The sequence below is a fragment of the Felis catus genome, chromosome E2 (genome assembly GCF_018350175.1).
Source record: "Felis catus isolate Fca126 chromosome E2, F.catus_Fca126_mat1.0, whole genome shotgun sequence".
Classification (NCBI taxonomy): Eukaryota; Metazoa; Chordata; class Mammalia; order Carnivora; family Felidae; genus Felis; species Felis catus.
Genome location: NC_058382.1, coordinates 11,724,751 through 11,747,528, shown reverse-complemented (window position 1 = coordinate 11,747,528; position 22,778 = coordinate 11,724,751). Strand labels below are relative to the sequence as shown.

At 55.4% G+C, this 22,778-nt stretch overlaps 1 protein-coding gene, 1 long non-coding RNA gene and 1 other non-coding gene across 6 annotated transcripts; 1 reads left to right on the top strand and 2 right to left on the bottom strand.

Annotated features, from left to right (window-relative positions):
* Window positions 1-1,834: 1,834 nt before the first annotated feature.
* CEACAM19 (CEA cell adhesion molecule 19) lies at window positions 1,835-19,449 on the top strand. Of its 3 annotated transcripts, none has more exons than XM_019819394.3 (8): window positions 1,835-2,055; window positions 2,948-3,316; window positions 13,704-13,854; window positions 16,207-16,290; window positions 16,868-16,914; window positions 17,559-17,644; window positions 18,147-18,179; window positions 18,603-19,449. In XM_019819394.3, the coding sequence occupies exons 1-8, from the start codon at window positions 2,001-2,003 to the stop codon at window positions 18,654-18,656; spliced, it is 879 nt and encodes a 292-aa protein (XP_019674953.1). In that variant the 5' UTR covers window positions 1,835-2,000; the 3' UTR covers window positions 18,657-19,449. The 3 variants fall into 3 exon arrangements, with proteins under 3 accessions (XP_019674953.1, XP_044902257.1, XP_019674954.1); XM_045046322.1 differs by having other exon boundaries at window positions 16,802-16,914; XM_019819395.3 differs by lacking the exon at window positions 16,207-16,290.
* On the bottom strand, window positions 2,330-2,516 carry LOC111558147. Its single transcript, XR_002738740.1, has one exon.
* LOC102902334 lies at window positions 4,711-9,051 on the bottom strand. 2 transcript variants are annotated; one of them, XR_442020.5, is made up of 2 exons: window positions 8,257-9,051; window positions 4,711-5,984 (listed from the first exon to the last, which is right to left on the bottom strand). It is a non-coding gene; the product is annotated as an uncharacterized LOC102902334 (long non-coding RNA). The 2 variants fall into 2 exon arrangements; XR_006590492.1 differs by lacking the exon at window positions 8,257-9,051 and adding an exon at window positions 6,105-6,339.
* Window positions 19,450-22,778: the final 3,329 nt, after the last annotated feature.

The following is a 22,778-nucleotide window of genomic DNA, read 5'->3' as shown; positions in this document are numbered from 1 at the left end:
GGAGGCGTCTGGGTGGCTCGGTCGGTGAAGGGTCCGACTCCTGATTTCAACTCAGCTTCATGAGATCGAGCCCCAAGTCGGGCTGGGCACGGCATGGAAGAGCCTACTTGGGATTCTCTCTCTCTCTCCCTCTCCCTCCCTGCCCGCCCCCCCCCCCACCCAGTGCACTCTCTTTCAAAATAAGTAAACAAACAAATTTCAGGGACACCTGGGTGGGTGGCTCAGTCAGTTACGCGTCTGACTTTATCTCAGGTCATGACATCACAGTTCAGGGGTTCAAGCCCCGCATCCGGCTCTCTACTGACAGCTCAGAGCCTGGAGCCTGCTTCTGATTCTGTGTCTCCCTCTCTCTCTCTGTCTCTCCCCCATTCATGCTCTGTCTCTCTCTGTCTCAAAAATAAATAAAAGTTAGGGGCGCCTGGGTGGCGCAGTGGGTTAAGCGTCCAACTTCAGCCAGGTCACGATCTTGCGGTCTGTGAGTTCGAGCCCCGCGTCGGGCTCTGGGCTGATGGCTCGGAGCCTGGAGCCTGTTTCCGATTCTGTGTCTCCCTCTCTCTCTGCCCCTCCCCCGTTCATGCTCTGTCTCTCTCTGTCCCAAAAATAAATAAACGTTGAAAAAAAAATTTTTTAATAAATAAATAAGCGTTAAAAAAAAATTAAGAAAAAAAAGAAAGTGGCCAGTTTGAGAAATTAATTTTTTTTTTGAGAGAGAGACAGAGAGGGAGTGGGGTAGGGGCAGAGACAGAGAGAGAGGGAGAGAGAGAGAGAGAGAGAGAGAGAGAGAGAGAATCTCAAGCAGGCTCCACACTGTCAGCACAGAGCCCGAGGTGGGGCTCGAACCCCCGAACCGTGAGATCATGACCTGGGCTGAAACCAAGAGTCAGATGCTTCACTGACTGAGCCACCCAGGCGCCCCTGAGAAACTAATTTTTGAGGCATTAATTTTAATTAATTTAAGGGCATATTTCAATTGCCATATGCGGCTACTGGCCACAGTATCAGCACAACCCTGGACCCTCCATCACCTAGACCCTGTTCTAACAGAGCTCAGAATTCCAATCGATTCCTCCCTCCTTCTCCAGCCTCACCCCCTCCTACTCAGACCCTCCCCAGCCAGAATCTTCAGCCTCCACGCCCTTTCAAGTGCTGTTAACAATGCTTGGTATAAACCTCACCCCACCCCACTGCACCTGTCTCATTGCTACTCCTATTCTGTTCCGTTGTCTCCTCCTCCAGGAAGCCCTCCCTGCCCCTCAGGCTGAGTGAGGCATCGTTTTGGGCTCTCCCAGCCCCCTGGGCTCCTCTGTCCCAGCGCTGATCCCTCCGGATCATCATTGTCTGGGGATGGGTCTGTTCCCCTCCCCAACAGAGACACAGAACTGTGAGCCCGACTGTGGACGGAGGGCAAAGCAAGAGCTGTCTCAGTCGTCACTGTGTCCTCAGCACCACCCAGCATGGGGCTGGGCATGAGGAGCGTGTGTTGGAATGAATGAATGGATGGATGAATGAATGATGCTTTTGAAAAACCATGCTAAAAGCTTTCTTTAGAGTAAGCCAGCCCCAGGTGAAGTCACATCTCCACCTCCTGGTAGACTTGCCTCCTCCCTTGAGCCTCAGTTTCCTCCTCTGTGAAATGGGCACAGTTATGCATGGGGGATGTTGGATGAGGGCGTTATGTTGGGGCTACATGCGGGGAGCTGCCTGGCCCGGGGAGATTGCTCAGTCACACTGGGTGGAGAAGAGAGAGGTCGGAGGGGATTAAGGGAGGAGTCCTGGGAAGCCCCAGGAAGCTCCCCAGTCACCCTGGAAAACTGGTTCAACCAGTGTCAGCAGCCATCCCAGGGAGCACGGGTGAAGGCTCCGGAGCCTGTGGAAAGGGGGTGCTGGGGCTTGGTCAGCCTCGGCCATGTCTGGGAGGCACACCCAGGACCCCCACTGAGCTGGCCCACTTCTGCCAGCCGAGTGCCCACTGAGTGCCCGCAGTGGCCCCCGCCACCAAGATGGCAAGTCCTGAGGGGGCCCGACGCCACTTCTCAAAGGGCCTCCTGCTCTCAGGTAAGGAGGAAACACACCCCAGGGCTGAGGGGGGAAGGCAGGACTCAGCCCAGGGGCTGAGGTTTCCTCTTAGAAGAAGGGAAGGATGGTCAGGGAAGACGACGTTATTAAGAGTAAGATCGGGGAGGGCTGGGGAGGATGGGAAGCTGTAGAATCACACCCCATCCCTAATTTTAACTGTGGAACTTTCTAGAATGTCAGGACCACGAGGACAGGAATTTTGTTTGTCTGTTTGGGGGCTGGCGAGAGGGGGTTGTGTGTGTGTGTGTGTTCGTCCTATTTGCAGTATCATACGTGATCATCAAACTGCGGCTAGAATGTTCACGCCCATTATTGCAAATTCAAACCCCAGAAAAAAACTGTTGCTGGTAATTTACTGAGGTCGGGATCGGACTGCCTGGTACAAGGCTGTACCCACAACCGGGCAGGTTCAGCAACACGGGAGCCTTTCCCCGGACCATCATGGGGACAGGAATTAATTTCTATTTGTTTCTGTGCTGTATCCCCTGTGCCTAGAAATCTAGAGAATTTTAGACATATCATATATAATTGGTGCTATAACATAACTAATATGTATGTCCGTAAGTATTGGTTAGATGAATGAATGAATGAATGAATGAATGAATTCAGAGAGCCCGTGAGTTTAGAAGCAGACCACATAGCACCTTAGGGCAGAAAGATCTGCTGGGCCAATGGGATAACAAACCTGTGGCTTTCATATCTGGGTTCCCACTCCCGACTCTGGGGCAGACATCACTAATCAACCCCAGCCCTGCTTCCCCTGAACACCATTCAGAATCCTTGTCCCCAGATGAGGACACAGAGGGAGGAAAATGCTATGATCCCTGCCCAACACCTCTGATGTCAGGCCACCCCTGTAACCCCCCCGCAGCCTCAATCCTGGCCCTCTGGGTCCCCCAAGGCTCCCGGGCTGCCCTCCGCATCCAGAAGATTCCAGAGCATCCTCAAAAGAACCAGGACCTGCTCCTGTCTGTCCGGGGCATCCCAGACACCTTTCAGGACTTCAACTGGTACCTGGGGGAGGAGGCCCACGGTGGCACGATGCTCTTCACCTACATCCCCGAGCTTCAGCGGCCCCAGAGGGACGGCAGTGCCATGGGGCAGCGTGACATCGTTGGCTTCCCCAATGGCTCCATGCTGCTGCATCGGGCCCAGCCCACCGACAGCGGCACCTACCAGGTCGCTGTCACCATCAATCCTGCCTGGACCATGAGGGCCAAGACCAAGGTCCAGGTGGAGGGTGAGTGTTGCCCCGCCGAGCAAGGAAGTGGGGAGGCTCACGCGCCCTGACATCTCCCACGGCCAGGATCTGTGCCCATACCGCCTCGTTTGGCTCTCTCCTTCACCTGTTCAACGCCTACTGATTGAGCACCTACTGTGTGCCGGGCCCTGAATCTATCACTTAATCCTCACTGATAAAGTATCTATTGACCGCCTGCCCTGTGCCAGAGCCTGAGCCGGGCCCTGGGGAACACACTGTCTCTTTTACTGCTCCCACGCCTTCCCTAATAGGATATTTATTGAGCTCCTACAGTGTACGTGGTCCTAAGGGAGCAATCCACTCGGGGCAAAGTGCTAGAGAGGGGGCCGTGGACAATGGCGATGGCCAGCAATTCCTGGGCACTCGTCACTTGGGACTTGGGCACACTTACGCGAGAGCATAGCCTCTCGCCCTGGGCCCTGTTAACATTTCGGACCCGCTGAGTCTTTGTAGGAGAGGGCTGTTCTGCGCGCTGTAGGATATTCAGAGACTTCCCCGGCCTCTACCCACTAGATGCCGGGAGGATTCCTCCAGCTGTGACAACCAGAATTGCCTGCCGACAATGCCAAACGTCACCCCTGATTGAGAACCACTGCTCGATATTAACTCATTTGTATCTTTAAAAAAAAAAGATACGGCCCCCTGGCTGGCTCAGCTGGAAGAGCATGTAACTCTTGGTCTCGGGGTTGTGAGTGTGAACCCCACGTTGGGTGTAGAGATTCCTTGAGAATAAATAAGTCAACTTTAAATTTTAATTTACTTTAAAACCACCGTGTATGTCCTATACCAGTAACATCTCAATAGCGCCGGGGGGGGGGGGGGAGAACTTCTCAGCCCCCCCCAAAAGCGCTGGGGGAAAAAAAGAACTTCTCAGCCCCCCCCCCAGGCAGACTTGGTCATTAACCATCTGTGTCCCCAGAGGACTCTGATCACGCCATTACTTCTGTGATTTTCATAACGTCCTCTGACTTATCACGTTGCAAACGTGTCTCACTAGGATGGAACTTTCTTCAGAGAGAGAGCGAGAGCGTAGTGGTCCTTTTATCGTCCAAATTCTACCGCAGTGCGGGGCGGGGGGGGGGGGTAGGATTCTCAGTTAATGTTTGTTGAATAAATAAATGAATGAAACCTTTCTAGGCCAAAAACTCCACGAGGCAGGCACGATTTTTGTTTCCACTTTACAGATGAGGAAACCGAGGCACAGACAATGGTAGAATTGGGACTTGATCCCACAAAGTCATAACGCCAGAGTCTGGGAGCTTAGCCATCTCCTCCCGGAGAAGAGAAAGAAAGAAAACCTCCTCACCTCCATTCATATGTGGGAGGCGGTAATGACCACAGAAATGATAAATGAAGGCCATATTTCAGAGACATTAACCATAACAGCGCTAACTTTATTTGGTGCTTATCACATGCTTTATGTATAACTCATTGAATCCTCACTGCAGGCCTGTGAGTGGGAAATATCATCAGACTCATTGTACAGACGAGGAAATTGAGGGGCAGAGAGATTATGATTTACCCAGTAAAAAAAAAAAAAAAAAAAAAAAAAAAAGATTAAACAGGATGATGTCATCTGGGACGGGAGGTCAGCAGGTAAGCTTGCTGAAGAAGTGACATTTGAGCAGAAGGAAGGAAAAGGAGCCCTTGCAGATTTCTGAGGGACAGAAGAGGCAACAGCAAGTGCAAAGGCCCTGAGGCAGGTCTAGCCTGGTGTGTTCAAAGCATATAGACAGAAGGATGCCGTCGCCATAAGGCAGTGTGCGAGTTGGGTGTTAGGAGTCGAGGCCTGAGAGGCACACAGGGGCTGGGCTTGTTGGCCACGGGGAGAATGAGAGAAGCCACTAGAGGGTATTAAACAGAGGAGTGATCTGGTACCCAGTTTACCCCACCCGTGGTTAAATCTCCATTGTATTCAGAAGGGAGCTGAGGCTCAGGTGGTTTAAGGCATGTCCCCAATATTAGCTTCAGGGCTGGGATTCGAATGCACGGCTGCCTCCGGAGATGCCGAACTGCTCATCCACTGGTTCCTTCAGCAAAGATTCCCCCACGAGCCTCTGCCCCAAGGCCGCCTCTGCGTCTGGACTGCCCTGGTCAGGGCTAGGACACAGTGGAGACTGAGGCAGCCCTGACCCCGCCCTCCGGGGGCTCACAGCCCGGCGGGGGAGACAGATATTAACTAATAATCACACACACACAAAACAGGTCATCAGGAACAGTGCAGGGACCGCGAAGGAAAAGTCACGCACGGGGATGATGAAATTATAAATAGCAGTAGTATGGAGGTTACCCCGGAAAGGTGCTCCTTCGACAACGCTTGATCATTACTGATAATTCTAAGTCGAGGGGAAAGGAGCTTTGGGAGATGTTCGGGCAGAGGGTTTGGTCTGTGCAAAGGGCCAGTGGCAGGAAGCTGTGGGATTCATGCACTGAGCAGGCAGGAGGCCAGCACGCCTGAGGCAGGAGAGCAGGAGGGACACCCTAGGCCAGCGCTGGGGGGGGGGGGGGTTTCAAGCCCAGGCGTGGGTTGTAAGGACAGAAGCTCTGTGCCAATGACTCACAGTGTAGGGAGCCTTGTAGAACCCCGGAGGAAGCCCCTGGAATGTCGGCTCTGGGAGGCCTGGGTTCACAGCTGTCTCCTGGGAGCCTAGAACGGGGCCAGACACACTGTTGAATAAATGAATGGGTGGGGAGCCCCGCAGAGCTGATGGGAAAAATAGAAGTTGTCGGAAAGGCAAGTGCTCCCTTCTCCTCCAGGGGGCGCCACCTCTGACCGCATCTCGTCTTCATGGCTGGGGATTCCTGCCAGACCTCAAACCGGGTGTCAGCCCAGGCTTCGTCGCATATTTTGAATCTCTTCTTCCAAAAGGCAGGGATGGAAAGGAAGAGAGCTGGGGCGCCTGGGTGGCTCAGTTGGTTAAGCGTCCGACTTCGGCTCAGGTCATCATCTTACGGTTCGTGGGTTCGAGCCCCGCACCGTGCTCTGTACGGACAGCTCAGAGCCTGGAGCCCGCTTCGGATTCTGTGTCTCCCTCTCTTTCTGTCCATCCCCCGCTCGCCCTCTGTCTCTCAAAAATAAATAAGCATTAAAAAAGAGAAAGAGAGCTGCAGAGACAGAGAGACAGAGACAGAATCTGGCTGATCCAGCCTGGCCTGAGGTTTCCTTCCCCTTGAGTGAAGGGTCTACCCCTTGTCCAAGGGGCTGGGATCAAGGAGAACCACCAAGATGGGAAGTCAGAGGCCTGGGGATCAGGCCTGCACAGATGCTCAAGGACTCAACACCTGCTCTCCTCATAAGAATCATAATATGAATCTATTGTTTTGTTCACCATGAATCCCCTAGGGCAGAGCAGTGCTTAGCACACAGTAGGTACTTCCTAAGTATTTGTAGCTCCGCCTCTCGTCTATGAGCACTTACTGGATGCCGGGTACCTCTAAGCCAAGTCCTTTGCTGACCTCGCTTCATTCCGTTCCCACAAGAACTGGCATGATCCTCATTTTACAGGGAGGCGAGCGGCCCCCCCCCACCACGCGGCTGGGAAAGGCAGGAAACCGAGGCCCCAGCTGGGTCCGAGTTCATGTCCCTGGCCCTCTGCCACCTGGTTCTTTCTCAGCCCCAGTGGAAGCCACTCCCTTGTGGGAAATGCCAGAGGGCTGAGCCCAGGGAACAGGAAGCAGAGCCCTTAGGCCAAAGGAAGAGCAAAGGAAAAGACGGAGGTAACGAGGCACGGGCTTGGGCGTGTCCTCAGGGCAGGACGGGTCTCCTCGGCAGCCGGGGGACAGCGGTGGCCCTAAATCCAACCCCTGGGTGGGGGACGTGGTGGGGAGCTCTTCCCGGGTCCCGGGCAATCCCCACGCTTTATCTCTCTTAATCATCAAGGAATTTGTGTGCCTTTAGTGGCTGGAAAGGGGCTTAACACAGGCTGCTGCAGGCTTGCACAACCCCCAGGAGGCCGAGAACCAGAAACAAGGTGCAATCTACTTAGGGAGCTCTCCAGCCAGAGCAAACATTGCCCGCAGTGTCAGCCCGGGGCCCAGAACCCCTGCCTGGGGGCGGGGGGGGGGGGGGGGGGGGGGGGGGGGACTGGCAGGCTGCATTCATTCACTCACGCTTGCATTCATTCATGCATTCAACAAGCATCTATTGGGCCCCTCCTGTGCTCCAGGCACTGAGCGTACAAAAGGAACGGACAGAGAGCTCCGTGCTGGGGGGGGAGTGTTTATATGTGGGTGGGCGTGTCCCTGAGCCCGGAGCCTGGGTCACGTGACCGTGCCCACGCGATAAAAAAGGCTAAGGAAGTGAGTCTCAGGCAGAACTCCCCAAGTGGAGGACTCACAGGCTCAGGGCAGCCTGTGACAGCACAAGAAAGGCCCAGGGCACGGAGGTCCTATAGCTGTCCCCAGTGTACGGATGAGGAAACAGAGGCTCGGCGAGATGAAGTCAGTCGCTCGAGATCCAGCAGCCGTTAGGCAGCCTAACCCAGGCTCAAAAGCCAGAGGGGGATCACGGTCGTTTCCAGCTGGTGTCCGTTCCCCCGTAAATCTAGTCGTGGGGGCTTGGGACCTTCAAGCAACCTTGCACGGGTTCCTCCAAGCCTTCCGGGCCCTCTGACGCCCGAGGCAGTAAACTACAGAGCCCAGCTCCCCTTCACTGAACACGCGCAGGGTGTTTCACACGCATTTACCCTTTGTGTCCTCCCAGCCACGGCACGACGATCCCCATTATACAGATGGAGAAACGGAGGCACAGAGAGTTTAAGTAACTTCCCCCAGGTCACCCAGCTAAGGAGCAGCAGACGCAAGCCTTGAACCCAGGCTGGCGGGCTCCGGAGCCCACACTTTTATGACTTGATTCTGCCTCATCATTAACTACCACCCACCGAGGGCTAAGTGGATGGTGTCACGGGTTTCATACTCACCGGCGGTACTCCCCTTTCGTCAAACGGCCGAACCTTTCGGAGCCTCTGGTCCCCAAATGTCTGTAAAGCGGGGGCAATTACACCTCCCACCATGGGTCGCGGTGAGGACTGGTCGGCAAATCCATGCGAAGCTGTGCAAATCAGCAAAGACTGAGACCAGTGAGAAAAGCAAAGGCTATTTATTCGGAGTTCGCTCTAGCCAGGGAGTCAGCCACTCTCGCTTGCGTTTGGGCAGAGGCTCGAAGACAGGCAGAGGGGGGTGGGCAAGCTTCGTGGTGGAAAAAAAGAGAAGGCTTCAGCTGTGCCCTGATTGGAGGCCGTTGGCCCGGGGAACCTAGAAGGCGATTGGTCAGGCTGCGTATTTGGCTTTCTCTGATTCGTCCGAAGTTAGAAGCAGGGACGAACCTTAGGGAAGCTGTTGGGTGTTAATCAAGTCCCGGCCCTTTAAGGCCCATTCTTGCAGAAGTGGCTGTTTGTGGTCCTGGGTGGTCACTGGAGATAGCAATCCTGTTTCCTTTAAGTCTGACCCAAAGCAGGCTGGCTTCCTGGGCTGTTTATAAGAGGGTCGGTTTTCTAGGCAGCGCACTGCAGACTGTGGGTCAAAATTCTATTTTTATATATGGTCTGGCTGTTGTCCGCTTGTGTAATGGCCTCTCAAAGCACTTTTTTCAGATGTATTTGTATCTAATCAAAGATACATATGGAGGGGCGCCTGGATGGCTCAGTCGGTTGAGCATCTGACTCTTTTTTTTCAACGTTTTTTTATTTATTTATTTTTGGGACAGAGAGAGACAGAGCATGAACGGGGGAGGGGCAGAGAGAGAGGGAGACACAGAATCGGAAACAGGCTCCAGGCTCCGAGCCATCAGCCCAGAGCCTGACGCGGGGCTCGAACTCACGGACCGCGAGATCGTGACCTGGCTGAAGTCGGCCGCTTAACCGACTGTGCCACCCAGGCGCCCCGAGCATCTGACTCTTGATTTCAGCTCAGGTTATGATCCCAGAGTCATGGAATCAAGTCCCGTGTCAGGCTCTTCGCTGGGCACGGAGCCTGCTTAAGATTCTCTCTCTCTCTCTCCCTCTCTCTGTCTCAGAAAGATACACACGGAGAAATATAATCCGTGGAAGAAGGCTCTGATGATGCTCTGTTAAAGAACAGAGTTATAGATAGTCCCAGTGACCAGGAAAGAGAAAAACCAAAAAGCAAACTTTGGAAAGAAGTTCCTGGAACAGTTCCTGGAACTGTTGCTTCCTGGAAGAAGAAACAGAATGTGGGGCTCTGTTCCAGTGGTATAAGAACCACCACCATTGTATTGTGTTCACGATTTCGGGGATTAGGAATTCAGACAAGGCGCGGCAGGGAGGGCCTGTCCGCTTCATGATGTCTGGGGCCTCGGATGAGAAGACTCAAAGGCTGAGAGGTTGGCTCAAACGCTGGAGGCTGGAATCATCCAGAAGCGTCTTCACTCACATGTGTGGAGGCTCGTCCGGGCTGTCAGCTGGGAACTTAGCTGGGACCATCCACCAGATCACTGTCGTGTGGTGTCCCCAGTGTCACTGCTCGGGCTCCCTCACAACATGGAGGCTGGGTTCTTAGGGAGAACAAACAGAGAGCAGGTGTTCCAAAAGACCAAGGCAGAGGCTCTATGGCTTCTTCTGACCTAGCCTGGGGAGTCACACAGCATCATTTACATTGTATTCTTTTGATTACAAGAAGGCCACTAAGATTAGCGAAGATTCGAGGGAGGGGCATTAGACCCTTCTACTACCTAAAAGAATGGCAAGTTCATACTAAAGCAGAGATCCTGTCGCAATCAACTTGGAAAAATACAGGGATTCACAGCCTCCCTCTTTGCGAGCTCACCGTCTATAGTACAAGGCAGAAAATGTAGCAAGTTATAAAACGAGGACACTCAGTCACGTGAATCAGGCAGGGTTCTGGCTACAGCAACAGAAACTGCTTCGAGCTGATTTAAGCAGCAAAGAAATAGATGAAAGGATCCTGAACAGCTCAAAGATCTTCCAGGAGGGCAGGGAACGGAGCTTGGGAGGTGTTGCGTGTTGAATGATGTCGCCTCAGAAAGACGCTAAGTCCGAACCCTCAGGACATCAGAATATAACCTTATTTAGAAATAGCATCTTTATAGAGGTAATTGAGTTAAAATGAGGCCACCAGGCTGCGCCCTAATCGGATACGTCTGGTGTCCTTATGAAATGGGGAAATTCGTGGGGTGCCTAGGTGGCTGAGTCAGTTAAGCATTTGACTTTGGCTCTGGTCATGATCTCATGATCCGTGGGTTCGAGCCCCGCATCGGGCTCTGGGCTGACAGCTCAGAGCCTGGAGCCAGCTTGGGACTCTATCTCCTCCTCTCTCTGCCCCTCCCCTGCTCATGCTCTGTCTCTCTCTGTCTCTCAAAAGTGAATAAACTTTTTTTTTTTTAAGACAAAGCAAAGCCACAATGAGGGGTGGCTTTTAAAAAATGGAGAAATTCGGACACAGAATTTTGCATGTGAAATTGCCCAGCGTTCCAACGTCAGCAACAATGATCAACACAGTGCTCTAAGGCATGTTTCTTTTTTTTTTTTTTTTTTAATTTTTTTTTCAACGTTTATTTATTTTTGGGACAGAGAGAGACAGAGCATGAACGGGGGAGGGGCAGAGAGAGAGGGAGACACAGAATCGGAAACAGGCTCCAGGCTCTGAGCCATCAGCCCAGAGCCCGACGCGGGGCTCGAACTCCCGGACCGCGAGATCGTGACCTGGCTGAAGTCGGACGCTTAACCGACTGCGCCACCCAGGGGCCCTCTAAGGCATGTTTCAATGAGCTGCGGGTGCATGGAGGCTTTAAAGGAGGCTGGAAAATGTCTTTGTTTGGGGGAGACCTCCACCTAGCTAAAGCTCAGGGTTCTCTTTCCCAGAGACATGATCGATGCCTTCGGGGTAGCAAAATGACTCCAGGGTCCCCAAGCCTCAAGACCCACAGCTTCCAGAAGAAGGGCTCTCTTCCCCACCCCTATTCTGAACCACACCCCTTCGCCTCATTCTGATTGGGCCAACGGGAACCAATCACGAAGGCCAAAGGAATGCAGAGCGCTGATTGGCTTACGGCTGAACTGTTCCTGCCGCCTGCGCGCGCGACAAGGGACGGGGTATCCCCAGGGAACGCACTGCAGGGGTGGAGGGGAAACAGGAAAGGAATCGATTTCGGTGAGGCCGACACCGGGGAGACAGCGGACTGGCATCTCAGACACGGTCTCCAAAGTGCCGAAAACACCTCTAGGTTTCTATAAGGAAAATGTGGGCGAAGGGCAGTGGGTACACGCAGGTGGGCAGCCAAGGTCAGGTCCATCGTTGCCTCGGGGTCAGTCACAGGGGCCTTGCTGGCTCCGGCAAGTTCCTACTGCTTGAGGGGGTAGTTCCGGTTCCCATCACAGGATGCCTCGCATGCAGGGTCTGTTGCCCGAGTTGAGAGTCAAGCTCTGTTGCCCGAGTTGAGAGTCAAGCTGGACAGAGGAACTTCGTCTATTAGCAAGTGCAGCCTGAGGTCAGAAGGGAGGTACTGGGAGCTCTCTTTCCTGTCCAGGCTGCCAGCCTGAATCAACTCGTCGCATGATGAAGCGAGTAAGCTATGAAGGAAATGCCTATCAAGAGTCTCCTTGGCCTGGGATTGTCAGAAAAGACTTCCGGAGGGAGCTGGGAATGGTAAATTAAGCAGGAGTTCTGTATAGCGCATGGAGAAGAGTGTGCCAAAGCGGAGGGAACAGCCTGGGCAAAGGCTGGGCAGCCCAGAGTGTGAGGAAGGGAGCCGGGGTGACGGCACTGCGTGGGTGGACAGGGCAGCAGAGGCCAGAGCAAGCAGAGCCAGGAGCAGGGGCCCTGGATGCTGCAAGAAGACTGGGCAACAGGGTGGGGGTGGGGAGGACAGGAACTGGGAGGCTCCTTGAGTCAGCCAATGGTGGGGGGAGGGGAGGGCTGGGCCCCACCTCCCTAGTCACTCAGCCGAGCCACTGAATTTCCACATGCTGTTGTGGGGATTCAAAAAGGTAGAAGGTGGGGGCACCTGGCTGGCTCAATCCATAGAGCATGCGACTTCTTGATGTCAGGGTTGTGAGTTCAAGCCCCATGTTGGGTGTGGAGCCTACTTGAAAAAAAAAGAATTTTTTTTAAAAAAGGGAGAAGGTGCAAAAGTTGTTGACGCAGTGCCTGGAAGACAGACTGTCTTCTCTCCTCTGCCCAAATGCAACCCCTCTGGGCCTTGGTGTGCACATCTGTAAGATGGGCCTGACTTAGCCACCTCCCTGGGCTGTGGGGGCAACGACCATATGTGCCCAGACAGGAACTATCCTCCTCCTCCCAGTGAGAAGATTACATTTGAAAAATGGGCTTTGGACACTTGGAAGAGATCAACTTTCAGGGAAATGGATGAAATCAGCAAATATTGATGGATTTAGTTACGCAAATATATACAACGGCACCCTAGTCTGTTTGGAAATAACAGTCTTCATTCGCGCAGAGCCTGAAACGGTTAATTCCCACCCTTCAGGGGCTCCTGGGCCACAGGCGCCTTTTTGGAAGCCACACAGAGTGGTCGTTAGGAGCTCAGGTGGCCCAGGGGTAATCCCAGCACTGCACCTACTGTGAGCCATCAGGCAGGTTAGTACGCCTCTCTGTGCCTCGGTTTCCTCCTTTTGAAAATGGCACAGAGTCTACTTTGTTGGAAAACTGAAAGAGCGGTGTGTGTGTGTGTGTGTGTGTGTGTGTGTGTGAACTCATTCAGTCTTCACAACAACCCCACAAGGTAGATATTCTTCTTATCCCCAATTCCATAGATTGGGAGAGGCACGGAAGGTTGAGTAATCTGCCCAGGGACTTGAACCCCAGCATTCTGACCTCAGAGTCTGCGAGCTTAGATGCCAAGAAGGGCTGGGACATAGCAGGTGCTCAGCTTGATATTAAAGGCTGGAGGTCCTCGTGGGGGTGGGGGGGTGGGGGGGGGGGTCAGAAGCCAGGCAGGCTTCGTCCCAAACCTGGCAGCTAGTGTTTGAGAACCCTGTGAGTCGAGAGCCTATGTCCCCGACAAAACATAGCCCAGAACCTCATCCTGGGGGTGTCATCAACTGAGGCAAGAAAAAGCAGGTCGGTGGGGTGAGGTGGGGGGAGCGTGTCCGGGGGTTTCTGATGTGCCGGGGATGGTAGGAAATCTCAGGGAAGCAGAGATTTCGAGGAGGGGAGAGCCGAGGGGTTGCATCTGGGGAGGCCGAGTTTTATGTGCAGCAGAATCAGAGAGGCAGACGCTCAGCTCTGGAAAGCAGGAGAAAGCTCTGGGCTGGGAAAATGAAACGGTATCGGTGCTCTACAGACAGTCACTGATGCAGGGGTGAGGGGAGGGGGGGGACGCCCTCCCAGGACATCTCACAGGCCTCTTGCTCTCTCCCATACCCCTCAGAAAAGCATAAGGAGCCGCCCATTACACACCTGCCCATGAGCGTTGGGATCATGGTTGCCATCATCATTGGGTCCCTTGCCGCTGGGGCCCTCTTCATCGGGAGCATTGCCCATCTCCTGTTAACAAGAAGCTGGAGGGGCCAGAGCCACAGGTACAGGGGCCCCAGGCCTCTCTCTCCTTCCCTCTGTCTTCTTCCCCACCCCTTGGGTCCCGCTGGTTGATCCTTCCATGAGTCACGTCATCTTGCCAGATGTGTATGCCAGACATACACAATCTCATCAAATCTCGGAACTCTTGAGGCGGAAAGGATCTTTCTAGCCTGTACGAGATAGGCGTCTGCACTCCCAGGGACAGAAACCCTACCTCTGAATGGGCTTACAAAAAATTAGAAAGTTTTTTTTTTTTTTTCCTCCATGAGCTTCAGGTATGGCTGGATCCAGGGGCCCGGTTTTGTCAAGAGACTTCTCCATACACCTCTCAACTTCGCTTTTTCTCCGTGGTGGCTTCGTTCACAGGCAGGCCCTCCCCTGGCGCAGTGTGACGAGACAGCTCCCAGTGGCTCCAGGCTTACATCCCACCAACTGGGCCACCACAGCAAGCAGGCCACACCTTGTCCCTAACACTTCCAACCAAAGCCTCAGGGCTGCTTCTCACTGGCTTAACTTAAACCACATGTCCTTGTGCAGACCAGCCGCTAAAATACCCTGATTGGCCAAACTTGGGCTATGTGTGCGGCTCTGGAGCCAGAGACAGACCCAGCTCCACGTGACCAAATGGGTTCAGAGGGGGGAGGGGTCCCCCCCCCAGAAAAAAACACTTTATTGGCAAAGAAGCCGAGTGGATGGTGGGCAGGCAGAGGCATCAGGCGGTGCCTCCCTCTGCCCCCGGGGAGGGTGGGGAGGATGGAGAAGGGCCTGCTTTCCCAGGGGACTGTCTGTTTGTGAAAAATTCCTTCCTCATGAAATCAGTCTCTTGAAAACTTTCTCTCGTGACCTTGGTTCTGAGCTGCTTGCCGACGAGGAATTTCTCCACCCTTCCTACTATCCAGAAAATGAAGGCAGCCACTTTACCTCCTCGTCCCACTCTCCCTTAGGTGCTGTGGTCTCTGGTTCTTGATCCTTCTACTTGTCTTTCTCCCGACATGCTCCAATTTAGGGGCGGCGAACAGCTTTCGCCTCCCAGCTCAGTTGTGCTCAGTGAATCAGTCAACACACACCTGTTGAGGGCCTACTGGGTGCCCTAGAGAGCTTGGCGGAAAAGGCGTTGGAGGCCGCGCTGAGTTCCGTGGGAACGGATGCTGTGATCGATTAGTCATGTCTGCCACGGCTGGAAGGAGGGCATTAAAGGCCCCTAGGCCATCCCTGCCAGGCCTCCTTCTTAGCTTACAGCTGGCACAAAAAGAGGTGATGTGGGTCCCTAATGCTCCTGGGGGCTTCCCGGGTGTAATCTGAAGCCAGCCCCCAAACACAGAGCGGAGGGGGAGACTGAAGAAAGAGGCCACTCCCGGTCAGTAGGGACAGTTTCGCGAAGAAGGAAAACCTAGATACGAGGTTTGTCTGGGGCAGCAGCTAAGGAGGAGGTCCTAACTGGGCTCAGTCACGTCCACCGTGCAGGTGTCCTCAGCACCACATGCCATCTGAAGGCCATGTCCTGGGAGCAGAAAAGGCAGGTAGAACCCACATTCCCAGGACAGGGAAGGGGGCGAGGGGCCCCCGAGGGCCTGTGTCCAGCTCAGCGGTCAATCGCTGATCACATCTTTTTTTTTTTTAATAACATTTATTTATTTTTGAGAGACACAGAGAGAGAGACAGAGAGAGAGGGAGGGGCAGAGAGAGAGGGAGGCACAGAATGGGAAGCAGGCTCCAGGCTCCGAGCCATCAGCCCAGAGCCTGACGCGGGGCTCGAACCCACCGACCGCGTGACCTGGCTGAAGTCGGCCGCTCAACCGACGGCGCCACCCAGGTGCCCTTAAGTCAAGTTTCATTGCAACATGGCAGCTTCTGTCTCCTGCTTCCACTCCCACCCCCCTACCCCCACCCCAGTCTGTTCCCCATTCAGCAGCCAGAAAGATCCGGTGAAAATCAGTCAGTTTGGGTCCCTCAGAGTCAAGGCCAAAGTCCTCACCATGGACACAAGACCTCGCTTGACCCACTAACCCCCTCTAACCTCCCCTCTTCCCCCTCTCCCCCTTACACTCTCTGCCCCAGCCACACCCCTGTCTTTGCTGTTCCTTTGCTATTCCTGCTCCTGCCTCAGGGCCTTTGCACAAGCTGTTAGAACTCTCTTCCCATGATTTCTGCATAGCTGATTCCCTTGCCTGCATCAGGCCTTTTCTCAAATGTCACCCTCTCAGTGAGGCTCCCCACACCATCCTATCTGAAACTGCACGCACACCCCCTCTACCCTCTGCCCCTTTCCACCTTCATTTTCCTTCATAGCACTTTTCACTCCCTGACGTTCTACTGTCAGTCACTTATATGACTTCTCTCTCTCTCCCCACTAGAATGCCTGCTCCAGGAGGCCAGGGGTCCTTGTCGGTCTTGTTCCCAGCTGTGTCCCCAGTGGCTTCAACGGGGCCCAGCCCACGGTCTGTGTTCTGTAAATATTTGTTCAGTGAGTTGATGAATGTGCTGCCATAATGTCGAGTGTATTTTTTTTAATTTTTTAAAGCTTATTTATTTATTTTGAGGGAGAAAGAGAGAAGGAGGGAGAGAGAATGAGCAGGAGAGGGGCAGAGAGAGAGAGAAAATCCCAAGCAGGCTCCATGCGGTCAGAGCGGAGCCCGATGCAGGGCTCGATCCCACCAACGGTGAGATCATGACCTGAGCCAAAATCAAGAGCCGGACGCTTAACTGACTGAGCCCCCCGGGCGCCCTCAGGTGTGTTTTTTAAATAAGGGTATCCAGGGGCGCCTGGATTTAGATGGTCTGTATGAATAGTGGCATCGGTCGTTGGCACACAGTAGTGGCTGGGGAAACTGAGGAAGGGCTCTGTGGCTGGAGATTATGGGAGAAGGGGCAGGGGGGATGGGGCACGTCTTGTCCTGACTCACTCTGAAGCAGGGACCAGACCATCTCTCTCTCTGATGGGCTTTCCAGCTTCTCTGAGTCTCTCTCCGCCCACCTGAGCGCCCTAACACAGGCCCCCCCTCCGTGTGTCCCCAGGACGACAACCACAGAGGAGCCAGAGGCGCACCCCAAGCACAATGCCGGTAAGCCGGAAGTCCCTCCTCTTCCAAAACTCTCACCCTGTCACTCCTCTCTGCTCAAAGGCCCTCCGTGGCTCCCCAGCGTCTGTAGGACGGGCTCAGCCTCCTTAACATGGCTCTCAAGACCCCCATACGCTGGTCCCCACCACCTTTCCTGGCTTTGTGTCCCACATATAACATTCCCAGCCTCAAAAAGAAAACAATAAAAAACAGACTATATATGTATATATATATATATATATATATATATATATATATAATCCAGACAGGCCAAACATATCATCGCCCTTCAAACACGAGGCTGTTTCCACCAGGCCTCTGCACCTACTCCTCTTGCTTTTGCATAGCTCTCTCTTCAGTCTCAGACGTCCCCTCCTCCAGGAAGCCCACCTTGACCCACCTCCAGGAGCCCTGGGCTCCGCCACTCACCCTACCCACCCTGGGGACAGACCTGGCTCCCCCACCAGACTGTGAGCCCCACGAGGGCAGGGCCAGCACTGCCTCGGTCACCGCTGTGTCCCCAGCACCGGACTGGGCAAGAAGAGGGCTCTGCACAAATGTTGGCCGAACGAACGAATGCCGACAAGCAGCCAGCACGGGCCTGTGGGCCACCTGTCAGCCGGTTCCTCCCTTGTCCTCTGCTTCAGGTGACGAGAACATCTACGAAGTGATGCCATCTCCGACCCTCCTGGTGTCCCCCCTCGGTGACCCGGGGTCCGCGAACACCGCCATGGTGAGCCCCGCCCCCTCCCCCCAAAGCCCACCTGGTGCCTCCCCCGGGAGCCCGCTGTGGGGCCCGGCACCTTGTCCCGCACAAGTCGCGTGGGAACGCGACTCTCTCTGGGATGCTCCCTGCTCTTGAGCCACCAGGAAAAGAGACCGGAAGGGACCCAACCTAAAGAGCCTTTGTCTCTGGGGCACGGAGGCTGGTGGGGGACTTTATTTTCTCTGCCGCTTGGCTGTAGTTTCTACACGGAGCAGATACTCCCCTTATTATCGGTGGGAAGGGCTGATAATAAGAAGAAGTGAACTGAACGAGAGAAGCAATTTCAAAAGCTGAAACGGAGAAGCTCAGAAGGGCAGGTGTGGACGGGAGGCCGAGCGCTAAAGGGGTCATGGGCAGAACACCGGACGTGCCACCGCCGGTGCCGGTGAGGACTTGGAATCCAGGTCTGTCCTCACAGCAAAGGTCAAAGGTTGGAGGCGCCTGGCTCACCCGTGCTCTTCCCTTGCAGCCCCAGCCGCTGCCCGAGAACCACCACTACCAGGTGCGGAGCTGGGAAGCGGGAGGGGAGGGGAGGGGAGGACGGCGGGGCGGGAGGGGCCCCCTCACCCACCGTCCACCTGCTCTCAGGGTCCCTAGTTGTACACGGTACAGCCTCTCCCCTCCTGGGGAGGCACTTTCCTCCCTCTTAGAAGGATTCCAAGGCTGTGAGTTTGCACAGGAGGAAATGAAGCCCAGAGAGACAAGGGCGGTGCCCAGGGTCACACAGCAGGTCGGGGCCCGCGGCAGACCCCACCGCGGGGAGCCCGTTCTGGGCCTGCGTCCCAGCCCCTCTCTGTCCGCCCCTGGACCTCTGTGTCCCCGTGTGTCTGTGTGCATTTCTCTGCACGTATCTCTCAGCCTCTGCCTGGCTCCCCCTGACCCTGACCCCCCCACCCACAACCCCCTTCTCTCCCCCCCCCATCAGGACCTGCTGAACCCCGACCCTGCTCCTTACTGCCAGCTCGTGCCAAGGCCCTGAAGGGGTCCCAGGGCCCTGGAAGGGCGACGGCCTCAGCCCTCCCCTGGGACCTGGCGCCCGCAGAAAAGCCGTGCCAGAGACGCCGCAGGACCAAGCCGCCAGGGCCGCGGGGCCAACGAGGTGGACTCCCACGAAGACTTGGGCAGGTGTCCCGGGCAGGGGGCAAGAGATCATGATGGACCCAGTTCCTCTTGGACCCTCTGAGTATACAACCCACACTCAGTCCTGGTCCTTCCAGCAACCTGGCCTGGGCCACGTGCCTGTGAAAGACAGGCTTTCCTTGTCCCAACCCAAAGTACCCCCCCACACACACTGGATACTGGGTGGGGGGGGGGAGAGACACTTGGGGCTTGGGCCTGCCTCTAGCCAGACCTCACCGGCGCCTACTTGGCCGGGCTTCTGACCGTCAGCTCGCGACGCCCCGCCCCTGCTCCCTGGTTGTCCTTGGAGCCCCTCGCCCCTTGGGACAAGGCAGCCCCCCACCACACAGGCCCCCTAGGATAAGGCACATGGCAGGGAGGGCCGGCCTCATGGGCTGTGACCCCAGACGACAGACCTGGTCAGTTACCAGGTAAGACCCCTTCCCTGCCCAGGCAGGGGCAGACCCCGCCCCTCTCCAGACTCGTCTTTCAGAACCTGTGGCCAATTCCTGCCCATTGCCCCCAGCCCCGGCCCGAATCGTACCAAGGCCCTCTCTGCCCCCACCCAACCCCAGGCCCCAAATGTGGGCCCAGTCTGTAGCCCCTTAACTTATTCACTCACTCAGCAATAAATAAGCCGCGTGTTATGCACAGTTCTGGATCTTACAGCTTTGGGAGGGAACAAAACAGACAATCCCTTCTGTTCTCCTAGAGGGGCGCCGTGGCAGGGGAGAGAGTCAACGAGCGAAGTAACTTACACACGTGGTGTGTTGGATGGTGATGAGGCCACTGGGGAGATAAAGAGAGAAGTGGGGCTGGGAGTATTGAGGGATTGGGATTTTACTTTTTGAGAGAGAGAGAGAGTGCGCATGTGCGTGCAGGTGAGGGAGGGGCAGAGGCAGCGGGAGGGACAGAATCCCAAGCAGGCTCCACACGCAATGTGGCGCCCGACGACGCAGGGCTCAGTCCCAGGACCGTGAGATCATGACCTGAGCGGAAATCAGGATTTGGATGCTTGCTCAACCGACTGAGCCACCCAGGCGCCCCGAGGGATTGTGATTTGAAACACCACAGGGCAGAGAAGGCTGCTGAGAAGGTGACAATGAGCCAAGACCTAAAGGGGGAGGGAGGGGAAGCCACGTAGGGATCTGGAGGGAGAGCATTCCAGGCAAAGAAGCAGCAAGTGCAAAGGCCCTGAGGTAGGACTGTGCCTGGGGAGTTCAAGGGGCAATAAAGAGGCCAGGGTGATGGGAGCAGAGGAAGGAAGAGGGAAAGGGAGGGAGGTGAGTTCAGGGAGATGGGAGAGGTAGATGGTACAGGGCAAATAAAGCGTAATGGACCATAGCTTTTATTTATTTATTTATTTATTTAATTTATCTGGGAGCCGAAAAAAGACTGGTAGGCTGATAACGGCCCCTCAAAGTCGTCTGTGTCCTAATGTCCTGTGAATGTTACCTTACATGGCACAAGAGACTTTGCAGGTATGATCAAGTTAAGGGTCCCGAGGGGCCCCTGGGTGGCGTCGGTTAAGCGCCAATAACTCATTTGTGGGGCACCTGGGTGGCCCAGTGTGTTAAGCGGCTGACTCTTGATTTCGGCTCAGCTCACGATCTCACGGTTTGTGAGTTCAAGCCCCGCATCGGGCTCTGCGCCGACAGTACGGAGCCTGCTTGGGATGCTCTCTCTCTCTCTCTCTCTTTCTCTGCCTCTCTCTTTCTCTCTCTCTCTCTCTCTCTCAAGCTAAATAAATAAACTTAAAAAAAAAAAAAAAAAGAAAAGAATTTCAGGGGCACCTGGGTGGCTCAGTCAGTTGGGCACCCGACTCCTGATTTGGGCTCAGGGCATGATCTCGCAGTTTGTGGGTTCGAGCCCCACGTCAGGCTCCGCGCTGACAGTGCAGGGCCTGCTTCGGATCCCCTCTCTCTGCCCCGCCCCTGCTCATGCTCTCACTCTCTCAAAGATAAATAAATTTAAAAAATAAACTTAAAAAGAAAAAAAGAATTTCACCAGAAACCTTTAAAAACAATAACTTGTTGTCTCATCAGTGCAACAAACATTTATTGACCACCTGCTGTATGCAGTGGTCGTAGCCCCCGAGGAGACAGCCGAGAACGAAACAGAGGTCCCTGCCGTCAGAGAACTGACAACACGCGGCGTCAAACACAATCTCCGGGGGGAGTGACGTCGCGAAGGAGAATGCGCAGGCACCGAGAAAGCTGGAGGGGGGGGGGGACTGGAGTGGGGGACCCCCAGGTGTCTGGCTTGACCACAGGAGGCAGCGACCCGGGGCGGGGGGTGTGGAGACAGTGCACGTGGGTGCACCCTGCAGCATGGCCGCCCCAGAAATGTCATCTTCTATCACCGGTTGGGGTGTGAGTTGATCGGGTCCGTCCTAAAGCCGGGCTTGCAGGCAGGACCCATGTCAATGCAGAACCAGCAGGGGGCAGCAGAGGACCGTGCAGACCCACAGACAAGCTCCCAGGCCGCTTGGAGCCTCTCGCACCTGCCTCCCTGCACCTGTCCTTAGCCTCTGCGCCTTTGTTCCCCCTTCTGGGTGCCCTGAGAATGCACCCAGCTGCCCAGGCCCAAAGCATAGGCGCCTTCTACCCTCAGGGAAGGACAACCACCGGAACCCGCCTCCTAGGGCCTCCTGAGATTGGGGTCTCTACAGCCCAGCCCTGGGCCAGGACACTTCTCCCCGTCACCTCCTACCTGGTCTCCTGCCCCCTCCTACCCTCCCCCCCCACAAGACAGCCCAAGGGATCTTTCTGAATCCCAAACTCAGTACTGCCTCTCCCTGCTCAGAACCATCCATGGCTCCCCAGTGCCCTCAAAGTCCAAGCTTCTCGCCACAGCCTGCAAATCTCTGGGAGGTCTGGCTCCAGGAGGCCCCTCGGCCTCTCTCAGCACCCCTGACCCTCACCCCCACCCTGAGATCTGCGGTCTACAGTCCACCAGACCGAACTGCTTCTAGGCCCTTCGCTTTTGGCTCCCCGTGCTGGGAGCACGCCCGCAGGCACAGCCCTCCACCCTGCCTGCCCCACCCCCCCCTCATCTCCCAGGTCTCAGCTCAGACACCTCTTCCTCCAGGAAGCCCTCCCTGACCCTCCAGCTGGTTCAGCTCCTTCTGAGTTCATCCGCTTCAGCCCTGCCCACTCTGGCTGGTCACCGTCTGGGGACAGACTCGTCTCTCCACCGGACTGTAGGCGCCGGAAGGGCAGGGCCGGGGCCGCCGGGGTCACCGATGGGTCCCGGCACCAGGCAGCAGGACAGGCACGGGGCAAGGGCTCAAGGAACGTATGTGACACACGGGAACGTGTGCGGATCCTCGTTATCTACATATCCGCAGCCTCCACTCATTCATCGACAAATGTTCACCGAGCTGTGTTGAATGAACCCACCCGGGCTGCAGAGACGAGAAGAGAAACCAGACAAGTGCCTCCTCTCAGGAAGCTCGCAGGCCGGGGCTGGGGGGGGGGGGGGGGGGGAGGCGACCTAACATGCCCTGCACTGTGCTAACCCCTTCACGCTGATTAGCTTCATTTTATCCTCCCAAGTTTACGCAGGGAGGCGCTGTGACCGTTCCTATTTTACAGATGGGAAAACCGAGGCTAAGGACGTTCAGGTCACACAGGGCGCAAAACGGATCCAGTGGAAATAGAACCAGGGTCTTTCTAACATCCGGCTTTCTCCTCTACTCATTCCGGCCCGTGAAGAAGGACCAAATGTAACCCGGGCCGCCTGGATCGGCCCGGCCCGGCCGAGGGGATCTGCCTTCCACGAGGCGGCATGCAGAGAGGCCAATGCCGATGGTGGAGTTTCAGGCCCTGGGTCGGGATTGGAAGAGCCACTGTCCTGGGCTGGGACGAGGAGCCCCTGGGGTCCTTCGCCCTCTCTCTCCACCCGAGCTCTGCCCTCCAGGGCTCCCGGCGGGCCGCCACTCCCTTCCCCTGAGTCCCGGTCACCACTGCATTCTCAGGGC

What these genes read in the sequence shown, in the direction of transcription:
- CEACAM19 (XM_045046322.1), top strand. Translation starts at nt 2,001, where the DNA reads ATGGCAAGTCCTGAGGGGGCCCGACGCCACTTCTCAAAGGGCCTCCTG. An exon ending in AAAGGGCCTCCTGCTCTCAG is followed by an intron (nt 2,056 to 2,947) that starts GTAAGGAGGAAA and finishes ACCCCCCCGCAG; the next exon opens with CCTCAATCCTGGCCCTCTGG. An exon ending in GCACCCCAAGCACAATGCCG is followed by an intron (nt 16,915 to 17,558) that starts GTAAGCCGGAAG and finishes CCTCTGCTTCAG; the next exon opens with GTGACGAGAACATCTACGAA.